The 11,671-nt window shown below is 44.8% G+C and overlaps 1 protein-coding gene across 3 annotated transcripts in view; it reads left to right on the plus strand.

The window, feature by feature from the left end:
• The window catches only part of PDE9A (phosphodiesterase 9A), a 53,624-nt gene extending 46,528 nt beyond the window's left edge, over window positions 1–7,096 (plus strand). For all 3 annotated transcript variants that reach the window (XM_058853667.1, XM_058853648.1, XM_058853656.1), the window contains 7 exons: window positions 258–340; window positions 1,201–1,357; window positions 2,447–2,560; window positions 3,253–3,357; window positions 4,082–4,210; window positions 4,417–4,512; window positions 6,086–7,096. In XM_058853667.1, the coding sequence (XP_058709650.1) occupies window positions 258–340; window positions 1,201–1,357; window positions 2,447–2,560; window positions 3,253–3,357; window positions 4,082–4,210; window positions 4,417–4,512; window positions 6,086–6,136 (735 nt within the window). In that variant the 3' untranslated portion in view covers window positions 6,137–7,096. The remainder of the gene's footprint in view (window positions 1–257; window positions 341–1,200; window positions 1,358–2,446; window positions 2,561–3,252; window positions 3,358–4,081; window positions 4,211–4,416; window positions 4,513–6,085) is intronic.
• The last annotated feature ends 4,575 nt before the right edge of the window (window positions 7,097–11,671 follow it).

The following is an 11,671-nucleotide window of genomic DNA, read 5'->3' on the forward strand; positions in this document are numbered from 1 at the left end:
CAAATTTCAAGGAAATTGCGTTCTCTGAGCTGCTGTTATTTAATGCAACAAAGGCAAATCTGAGTCATTTTTACTGGAAGGGAAGGCAGATTTGTCTTTCATGACTGAAGTAAATTCATCTAAGGCAAAATGCTTCATTTTGCTCAGATTTGCATTTCTTTAAAAAGTAAATATGTCTGGTTTCTTTATTTCTTTTAATTTACAGGGGTAGGGGAAGTAGAAATCATAATACTACATTCATGTTTTCTATTTTACAGGAGAAATTTTCCCAAATTGACATTTTGATTCTCATGACTGCAGCAGTGTGCCATGACTTGGACCATCCAGGCTATAACAATACGTGAGTCTGTTCTCTTGCTTTCTCTTCCCTTAAAATCCATTGGGAAGGTAACACTGCTTGGCATTTTTTGGCAGATCAGGTTTTCCTTCTCACAGCCTGACCTTTTCCCGAGGTCCTGCTGGTCACTCACGTGGGCCAAAGCAGAGCTTGGGTCTGGGTCAGGGTTTGCCATCTGTCCTTGGTTCTGTAAGGAAAATAGTTTTTTTTTCAGATTTCTATTTGAACAGTTTTCCCCCCAGCTCCTGTGAAAAAAGAAGGTGAAATACTTTACAGCTGGTAACAGAGCTATAAATTATTATAATGGAATAATTACAGTAAAATGCAAAGGAGGATTTACCTTACACTTTATTTCATCATTATAAATCCTAAAGTGTACTTTACTCTGTTTACTTTCATGTGAGGAAATTACTGCTGTTGGCCCACGGACACTTTTGTGTGCCTGTGAAAGAGAGAGAATCTCTTTTATTTGTAACCATTCATTAAATGAGGGCAGAACCCAGTTCTGACTGGGATCAGTGAGAATCTCTGCATTTGCCATTAGTGGGGGTTGAATTAAACCCAAAATGTTCCTTCTGGTTTTGTTCTGTGTCATTTTAAACTAGAAATGTGGTAAAATTTAAAGGAAGAAAACCCGTTTGGGTAAATGTTCATCCACTGAGGGCAATCAGCGCCTGAGATTACATTAAAGTAATATCTATTTTCTCTGAAAATCTGATTTAATACCAACCACCAAAAAAACCCAAAGCTGCAGCTAATTGAATAAACACTGAAAAGAATGTAAGCAAGAGGAAGCAGCGTGGTTTGGAGCAGCTGGCGGGTGTCTGCAGGAGTTTTTTCCTCACGGCTCTCCCTGCCCTCAGCTACCAGATCAACGCGCGGACGGAGCTGGCCGTGCGCTACAACGACATCTCCCCGCTGGAGAACCACCACTGCGCCGTGGCCTTCCAGATCATCTCCCAGCCTGAATTCAACATTTTCTCCAACGTGGACCAGGACCAGTTCAAACAGATAAGACAGGTAGGAGTGCTGCTCCTGCTCACGCCGTTCCTGAGGCCGTGAACACGCACGGGCTGCCTTGCTCCAGGGTGAGAGTGATCCATCCTCCCCGAAGGACACGGCTCAAAAAGCCCCTCGTGCTGGAAGGATCCGAGAGGGATTCTTGGAAAATTTCCACAGCAGCACTCCCTGGAATGTGTTGCTGAGGAATAATGACTACATCCTGACTATTCAAGCCTATGACATTCTGGGGGTAGATATTTCTATTGTTGGAGGAGCCAATTAGCTCTGACTGGGGAAGGATTAAGCTCTCACGGCAGAAGTTTATGCTTTAAGGGAACACTGTATTAAATTTTAAGAGGGGCTTCAAAAGGGGAAAAGATTTGCAACAGCAGAGCACTTGTGCTGTTGGAAGAGGCCCTGGTGCACTGGGAGTCCTCAGAGTTATCTCTGAGGCACTGAACAATGTTACATTTCCCATTAGGGCTCTAAGGGCCAAAATTCAGTCTTAACTTCCACGTAACACCTTCCTTACACACTGAGTGAAGAAGCAGTAAAAGGGCTGCTTGGAGTTCCTGATTCTGCCAGTCTGTGGGAAACTGGCACGGGCCCAAACTGGACTGTTCTGTATGAAAAACCACAGCTTTAAATTAACCACGTTTTCCCATCATAAACTGCACAGAAGGAGGATTCAGAGCAAAGCCCTTAATCCAAAGAGGATGGGCACTGCTGGCATTCACATCATGGTTTTTGTCTCAGGGCCACTAAGAGTCAGCAGCAAAACCCACAGCGCCTTCCAAGGAGATGAAGGTGGATCTTGGCAGCCAGAGTGTGGCTTTCAACATCCTGTTGTACAGTTTGCTTTTCTACAATTAGTCAATCAAAAAGGAAAAACCTCAGGAATATCACATAAAACCCTCATGTACCACAAACTCTCTATAACCCTCTTCCCATTTCCTTGGCAGCTCCAAGTCAGAAACTTCCCCTTCCAGCATGAGCAATTCAGTGCATCTGAGGCATTTTGTGTGCAAGACAGACCCTACTTGGCTCAGCAATAGCAGACTTTGTAAGGAATGTCAAGTTAATACGTGAACATGTTTTCTTTGCTAGGGGATAATTACGTTAATCCTGGCTACAGACATGGCGAGACATGCAGAAATACTGGACTCTTTCAAGGAAAAAATGGAAAACTTTGATTACACAAACGAAGAACACATGACCTGTGTAAGGAGGTTTTGTGGATTGTTATTTTTCTGTTCATGGAGTGAAATCTTGTTGATTAACGTTTGTTTGTTTAAAAACCAAGATTTAGTGTATATTTTCAAAAAAGTATCCTTCCTATATTCCTATATATTTCCCCACCAAAAAATAATTAAAATGTGGAAGTGCTCTATATTAAATAGAGCATAATATATTAAATTCCAGCTTTAGAAATCCTGAAGTCCCATCAGGAAAATTAAAAAATTTTCTATTAGGCCACAAATTCTTATCGTCCTTTACTGTGAGGCAAAAAAAATCCATAAGGGTTAACTCTCTTGTCTCCTCTATTTCCCAGTGAAGTTGATTTTGATTTCCAGGGAAATATTTTCCCAGCTGCCTCTGAGTGTTCCAGAAAAAAACTTAATGGTCACTTGTGACTGAATCTGTTCATGCAGCAGCAAAGTCCATGTCCCACTGTGACACATCCCAGTGCTGCAGAGGGGGGAAACCAAGGCAGAGAGGGGATAAGTGATTTACACAGAGCAACTGAGAGAGGGGAAGAGGATCCAGATCATTTAAGACCTCTGGTTTAATCCTGAAATTGGCCTTTCTGGTTGAAAGCCTTGCCTCCCCGTTCTTTGGAAGGACAGGGGTTGTGGAAAGGGGGAAGAGGGCTGGCTTTAGGACTGCAGCATTAAAGTGTAATCTTCTTTCAGCTGAAGATGGTACTGATAAAATGCTGTGACATCTCCAACGAAGTCCGCCCGATGGAAGTAGCAGAGCCCTGGGTAGATTGCTTACTGGAGGAGTATTTTATGCAGGTAAGAGTGAGGGAGAGATGCAATTGCACAATTTCACAATTTTCTGCTATTTCCAAATCCTCCATGTGCTTCACTGTCTGTCAGCCCAGTCCAGTTCTAGCTCTGAACTACCTGGTTTAGTGGAAGTTTTCCTGCCCATGGCAGGGGGTTGGAACTGGGTGATCTTTAAGGTCCTTTCCAACCCAAACTATTCTCTGATTCCATGGAAAGCTTCTGTTACAGAAAGTCAGAGAAGGATGCCAGCAAAAGGACCTGCTCAGTAAGCAAATGAATGCAACTGATTTTTTCTTTTAATCATTAGTAAAGAAGAAGACACAATTTCTGGTTGAATACCTGAAAATAATCAATCTCAGGAGAACGATGAGGAAATCACAAAACTATTCCTTCTTTTGAGAGCAGCAAGAGCCATTACCAGCTTTCTGAATGCTCTGATATATTTTACCTCACAAGTCCAGTGGGTTTGCAAAGAGAGTCAGCCACCCTATAAGCCTGGAGGTGAACACTTTGATGCTGGTGCTGAGCAGAAACAACTGAACAGAATTCTCTTTATTCAGCTGTTGCTTTCCACAAAGCAGAGACATTGGCCTGAGGGAAGCACATCACTATTCTGTGCTATCTTCAAGTACCTCTCTGGTCTGTATCTGAGGGCTACTGATCTGCTAAATCACTCTCCTCACAGCCTCCTAGGCAGGATTAGTATTTGTTTTCTCTGGGTTTGTTCCAGAGTGATCGAGAAAAATCTGAGGGGCTCCCAGTGGCACCGTTCATGGACCGCGACAAAGTGACCAAACCGACGGCACAGATCGGATTCCTCAAGTTCGTCCTCATCCCCATGTTTGAAACAGTGACCAAGGTAAAGTCACCCAGGGCCAGAAACCAAAGAGGGGGAAAGCAGAGCTTCAGTGCTTGCCCCACCAGGTGTTTAGTTATCCCAGGAAATGGGGATGTACCTTCCACACCCTGCCTGCTACCCCGTTTTCAGCATGTACAGTTAAATAATGCAGCAAGTGAAGGAATGCAAAAGGAAATGCTGATATTCTTTCTCTTGTTTCCACCTAGCTATTTCCAGAAGTGGAGGAGGTGATGCTCCAGCCTCTGTGGGAATCCAGGGACCACTATGAGGGGTTAAAACAGATAGATGACGCTATGAAAGAGGTAAAACTCCAATTATCTCCTTGATACAGCAAACATTATAATTGAATAAGCCAAACATTATAATTAACGGCAGCTTAATTCTGAAACAGTGGGAATGCTCGTGGCATAATCATTATCCTGAGAAACACATTCATTACACCAGGCTGGAGAGAGGTGTGTGCCACCGACAGTAAAAACATGTCCTTGCAGGAGCCACCAGGAGCCACACAAGTGTGGACATGGGAAAGGAGCTGCTTGAGAGGCACAGACCCCAGGGATTACCCCCTGAAGGGAGCACATTGGCAAACACCTCTCCCTGGAGGGATCTGGCCTCCCTTGAGAAGGAATTTGCCGGAGTTACACTGCAGCAAAATGTTCTGGGGTTGGGCAGTTCAAGGCCCTGCAGCACCAGTGCATGAGTTTATTTTCTGGGAAGGAACTTCCAGCCACATGTGTGTCATCAAGGATGTGCTTGGAATTTTATGAGGAATCACTCTGTCATGCAAAGCACCCAGGAGGGTTAAACACACAACCAGAGAAGCCCTGTACAGAGCATCTCTCATTTTGTAAGGCTCAGGGGAGGTGGGAATTCCAGGTAACAGCATTTGCTGTCTCTCAGCATGTCTGCTTTGCCTCGGGAGCCTGGCAGGGCAGAGACCACTGCCCAGGGCAGCAGTCAGAGTGCTGGTCCAGCTCCCTGCAGCCTGTGACAATGGTCCTGCCCTCCTTTTCTTGCACACCTCTTCCAGTGCCTCTTTTCCCTGCCAAGATCCATGACAAAACCTGCCCAAATGGCATCAGAGAGCAGGGAGTTTTCTGACGTGAAAAAATGCATCATGTAGGCAGGGTACTATCAGCCACTCCAATGTTAAAATAAGTTGGGAAGTGCCCTGGAGCACCAGTTGTGCTGATATTGTTTGAAATGTGGGTAATGAAGGTTCCTTCACTTGACCATCCACGAGTGGAACAGTAGCTTTGCTGTAGCTCCCATCTCCTCACAAGTATTTTGGAGGAAAAGCCCCTCAGCAGCTCAAGTACTGAGGCTTGTTGATCAAAGAGCACCGGTTCTGAGGGCACTAAATTTTAAGAGAACAAAGTCTTTTATACATTTTTTCCATTTAGACAGGAGCACTTCTCAAACGAGGGCAAAATAACTCAAATATGACTGCCAGACTTTCTGAGTCTTACTCATCTTTCAAGTTGAGCTGAGATTTTACTTCTGGTTTACAGAAGCTGTCAAAGCAGCATTTTCATACAAACTGATGGAGCTTTAATTATTGTGTATTGGCACAAGAGGTCTCAAAAAATAGGAGCTGCTTTAGTTCAGAAATATCCTGAAACAAGAGAGCTTAATTAATAATCTGAGAGCCTAGTACAATAGCTGATGAGACTGAGCTCTCTTTACCCAGGACATTCATCCAGAGCTGTTTGGATGAAACAATGCCTGTGATATTCCAAGCTGCTGCCTATTATTTCCCAGGAAATGTTGCACATGCCTTGTGGAGAGCTGAGCGTGGGACTCACAGCAGCCCTGGAAAGCAGCGCTGTGAGTGTGAGTCAGGGGGAATTAATCCTGTTCTGCTCTTCATTCCAGCTGCAGAAACAGAAAAGTGAAGGTTTGACGACCGGCAGTTCCGAAAAGTGAGAGGAAACAGCCTTTGAACAAATGAACCACAAGCCTTGAGGCTCCTCTGGTTTGGGAACTGCTGTATTAGCCAAGCAGAGGTGGTGGCTACGTCAAAATCCAAGTGGGACCATAGAGGGAGAGGTGGCAGGGATGGATCCACAGCCTGCAGCCTCCTCACACAGGCGCTGCTGCCGTCGGACACCGCGGGCTCCCCAGACTCTGGCATTCCCTCCACAGCCTCCTGGAAGGATTTCCCAGACTCCTGAATTCTCACCACAGCCTCCTGGCAGGATTCCCTGGGCTCCAGCATTCCCACAACAGCCTCCCAGCAGGATTCTCCCTGCGGACACTGCCCAGGCTGCAGCACAGCTCCGACCTTCAGCGGATCTGCTTTTGGTGACCCCGCTGCCCGCAGTCTGTAGAGACAAATCAGAGTTTAGCTAAGGAGCCTTTTCTGGGAAACAATACCCTGGCACCAGGAGCTGTTTTAGTCCAGATACTCCCTACATGTGTACAGCAGTATGCTAATCACAGCATAGCTCACCAGATGCTTATACACTGACAGGGGTCCTGGCAGACATTTTTGTTTGCCTGGTAGGCCCTAATGACACATTTCTCCTCATTATTCTCTGAATTTTATAGTGTTCACAGTACATTCAGAAGCCCAGCATAGTGGATGCAACTTTTTTTTTTTTTTTTTTTTTTTTTCTACACTAGAAGAAATCAGAAGAAACCTTAGTGGGGTTGCAGGGTTGTTTTGTGGCCTGGTACAGCTGGACACCATGGGATCCTTCAGCACGAGCAAAGAAGGGAGAACAAAGCTGAAAAAGCCATGGTGCAGACACATTTTTATCCTTGTTGATGCAAAAAACCCAGCAAGAGACACCTTCAAAGATGTACAGATGGTTTTTTTGGTTTGTTTTTTTTTTTTTTTTACTTTTAAACTGATCTGCTAAATAATATATTCTTCTACAGAAATGGGTGCTATTATTTCATTTTCTGTGTGTGTTCACATGAGAACTGTCCATGTTCCTAAAGACCAATAATGAATACAAGGGAAGGGGTTGTACAGGAGAGGGGAGGGATGGTTTTCCTTGGAGAAGAAGCCTTAGAATTATTCCTGTGGTACACCATGAAGATCTTCACTTCCATTGATGGTTTTGTGATGGTTGGGAGCCAGGCTCTGCCTGTGTGAGCAGACAGTGCTGGGATCGATTCCTGTGCACAAAGGGGAAGCTGGAATAAACCCCCCACGAGAATCAAGCCACAGCAGTGCTGCTCACCTGGCTTCTCCCAGCTGGGAAAGGTTGTCCTCCCTGAGGGTTGCAGGCCCTGCCATGGCGTGGCTGCAGGGACCAGGGATTCCATGCATCCTGGCATGCTGGCATCTCCCACGCTGGAAGTCACAGGCATGGATGTTGCTCAGGTTCCCCTTGGCTCCCCAAAGCTGCAGCTGGTTTGTCAGAGAGATGAGCAGGAGGGGACCAGGAAACACCTTAGGCAGCTCAGCCTCTCTGGCAGCTCTCTATTTCCAACCCTGAACAGCAAATCCTGCCTCCTGCTCTGGAAACTCGGGTTTGTCCTCCTGTTGTTTCTGCACGTTAATCCTGAGTTGAACTCTCTTTTCTCCCCCAGTGCCATTTCCTGTGTTGGGTCTCTTTCATTTGCACAAAACTCTCATTTCAGTTACTCTCCAGTCTCTCAGGGAGATCCAGATTACCTCAAAACTTCATCACTCTACTCTGTTCCTCCCTGGAAGTTTCCAGAGAGCCAGGACAGACAGCTGGTTCTGTCTGCTCCTGCCTCCTCCTTTAAACAGCTTTTTGTATGTGGTTTTGGGCTTTCTGCTGCAAACTGGAAAGGGCTCTGATCCCTGGATTTGGGCAGATCCCAAGGGAAATGGAAAGATCCAAGCACAGGGTCAGCTCCAACTCACACAGACATCTTCATGAATGGATGAACTCCCCCATAGTTTTGATTAACCTCAAACTTCTGATGCTTGAACCTGAATTATGTGGTTTGTGCCCTGTTGCTTTCCTAAATCTTACAATCCAAAGTACGTTGTGACCCGGATTGTTCCGCTGTGGCGTCCTTCACTACTTTTGCACAAGTAAATCGAATTTCCTGTCTCCATTCAAGCGGATTTCCGTCACAAATCAGCTCCCAGAGCAGATGAGCTGTGCAGGAGCCATGAACAATCGCTTAGGCCTTGCCAGCTCCTGCACTGAGCTGCTCACATTAGATGAGAAAACCTGCTGTACAAACTCGACTGCACCCTCCTCCCACTAGAACTCCTGAAGAGTCAGATCCTTACAGGAAGTTTTGTTTCAGCTGGAAGCATTTTCTCTAACCACAAACCCTAATCCAGCAAGTATTTATCCATGTGCTTAACTCCCACCAGCCTAGCCATGGACCCTGGCACAAAGGAGCTTCTTGCACAGTGCAGGCTCTTTGGCTTTCTCTGGAAACTGAAAGGATTTTTGGGAATTGATGGTTTGTTTTGGTCCCCACCATTTTTAGGAGCAACCAAAAAACTGTTTACTGGAGAGTGATGAACAAATGGCATTGATAAATCCTTCTGAATTTTTTTGGAGCTGTGTCAGAAACGTGGAAAAAGGGAATGCAACCCATCCTCAGGGCTGAAGCAGTGACTGCAGTGATGCTGTAAAATGTGCTGTGAGGGTTATTGGAAGAACAGACAACACCCAGCCTGCTTTCACAGGCAGCTGTGAAATTTGAAAAAACAAACATGTAATCACAACCAGCTAATGGCATAAATGGGAATACCACAGTATTTTTTAAATCTCACTTGTCTTTGTAATATTAAATTTCTATGTGACAGTCCTCCCAAGATATGTTTAACCAAGGGATATGCAAGGCATTCTCTCATAATACTAGTTTCTTATGCTTTTCCCACAATATTTAACATTATGATTCATATGCTAATTAAAGGATTTGAGAATCTTGGCAATCAGCCCATTAAAATGTCACACATTTTCAAGGTGACATTTTAAAACCAGACTTAGCAAGAGAATGAAGTTTTTTGAGGCAGGGAGACAGATGTCTCGAGTGTGATTTAATCTTTTCTCCCCCTATTCCAATGAATACGAGTGGGTATTGTGTCTCAGTGTTGTTTCAGTTTACAGTAGGTGTCTTACAGAGACCTCTACATGAACTCTCTATGTTCCAGCTTTCAGCATCATGACAGAGCCAGGTGCATCCCAGCCTTGCACTGCTACCCTGGACTTGTGATCAAAGCTGAACAGGAAATGGGTTATAACAATTCCACACCATTTAGCCTGGGAAACTAATGATGAGCCCTGGGATTTTACTTCTTTATTTTTTTTAAAGCTGTGAGATCCCACAGCCCATTACTCTGCTTTTTAGTATGGCTTCATAATCAGATCAAACTGGGGCTGCATGTCTTAGGAGAGAAACAGCTTTTTTAAAATGTGAGTACCCCCACAGCAGCCAATTTACAAGGGAAGTTTTATGTCTGTTAATACAGGAGTCCTGTAATGCCACAGGAGTGTCTGTACATGGAATTGTTCATCTCAGAGCTGCCTCTGGGCAGCAATAACAGCATCTACTCCACGTGGGAGTTTGAGCCTGCCAGGAGAAGCACTGTTCATGCAGTGTTCGATTTTCCCATTTTAAACAGCAGGTTTTTGCTGCAAACTTCTCCCTAAAAACACCTGAAGAGCAAGTCTTACCTTCATGGCTGCTCTGTGGGATTAAGAGCACATACACTGCTTTTGTTCCCTTGTCATACTGTAAAAACTTCTGTGAGAGAGCAGAGTGGGCCAATCTACCCCACTAATGCAAAATCTCCCCGTATTTGCCTGTTTCCCATCCCCTTGACTTACCTGTGGCTCTAAAACAAAGGAACATGCCTGTCAGGGATGGGAAACACTCAACCACCAGCCCACAGGAAGAGTTTATATGAAAGGAGCCTCATGTAGGGCCATGCAGCTGCTGCTCTGACTCCCAACTCAAAAGCATTACTGCCCAAGAGGTTGCTCTGGAGCCTCCTGAGCCACCCTTCTGTATGTAGCACCCTGTTCCACACAGCATCCTTGCCAACTGGATTTTTTAGTACCAGAAAAATACAGCAAGAACTTTCTGGAGCGTGTTTAAAATTAAAGAGCTTGGATGCTCCTTTTCTAGGCAAGATGGCAGAGCAGCAGGTGATCTCTCCTTTCTCTCAGCTCTCCAGGGCCATGCCTAGGCAGAGATGTTGTTTGGACTCTGAAAAAATGGGTAATTGGAGTTGTGTGTGTGAATGCTGTGATAGCACAAAAAAACCCCAGAAAGTTTTAATAAAAAATCTATAGATCTGCCACTGGCTTCAAATACCTTCTAGAGCAGGTCAGCAAGCCAGGGCTTCCCTCTCCTTTCAAACTGGGAGACACACCTTGGTAAAGCACCTTGTGGTTTTTTGGATGCAAAAACCAGCAGTTCCCATTATCAGAAAATAATAACTTCTGGCCAAACCCACTTATTGCATGTTCTCATACATGAAGGAGCTGAAACCAGCAGGTCAGACATTGTGGTGCAGCAAATCTGGCTCTTGGTTAGTGAGAACTCAAACCCATACACACATAAAAAAGCTTTCTGGCTATTTTGGCACATAATCAGAAATCACAGGTGTACTCAGGCACAAGCACACACATAAAGCAGTTATCTGTAGACATTTTTGTAACATCACTCTTGGCTCTGTTGCAAGACAAACTTAGAACCAGGAGGGTTTGGAAAATGCAAACCGGTGTTGTCACAGCCAACGTTTGCTATAAAGTCTCTGAGGAAAAATCTCTGTTTTCCAAACTGTGTAGAAGCACAGTTACAGCCTGGCTGGCAGATCCAGCAGATCCTCTGCCCTAAAACTCCACACTGATGGGCATTTATAGCAGCTCTGTCATTATATTAAAAAAAAAAATCCCAACCTTGTTCTCAGCCCAGTGATGGTGTCCTGGGTTCCGGACAGCTGGGAAAAACTCCAGGCTGGAAAATGGCATGAGAAAATCAACACAAAAACAAAAATCCTCCTCAAATTTGTGTGCTCAAGCCATGCCTTCTGGAATGCCCAGTTTGCAGCTGCCCTGGGTAAGCCCTGGAAGCCAATTTGTCCCTCAGTGCTGATGCTACTACTTCAGGGCTGGCCAAAATTACAGCTTGTTATTCAGGGTATTGACAAAACACACCTTAATCACCAACAGGCTTGGGGCACTGAACACCCCTTTAGGAAGGTGGAAAGATTTCCCTTTTGATGAGCAAATTCCCCACCAAAAACCCCAAAAGCCAGAACAAACTTGAAAGCTCGAAAATTCATTTTCTTTACCGATCAAGCTAAATGAAATGAGCATTCAGAGCAGTGCTTATGTGTTTGAGCTATTACTTCCCTTCCAAAAACAATTTATTCATTTCAGGCAGAATTATATTAAAAAACAACCCCCTAAAATACCTGTTAGAAGTGTTTTCCACCACTTTTCCTTGCCAGGCTTTGAAACAGCCATGGAAACTCATGATTGTGGCTGGGATCCCTGCTGCCCTTGG

The sequence above is a fragment of the Poecile atricapillus genome, chromosome 1, assembly GCF_030490865.1.
Source record: "Poecile atricapillus isolate bPoeAtr1 chromosome 1, bPoeAtr1.hap1, whole genome shotgun sequence".
Classification (NCBI taxonomy): domain Eukaryota; kingdom Metazoa; phylum Chordata; class Aves; order Passeriformes; family Paridae; genus Poecile; species Poecile atricapillus.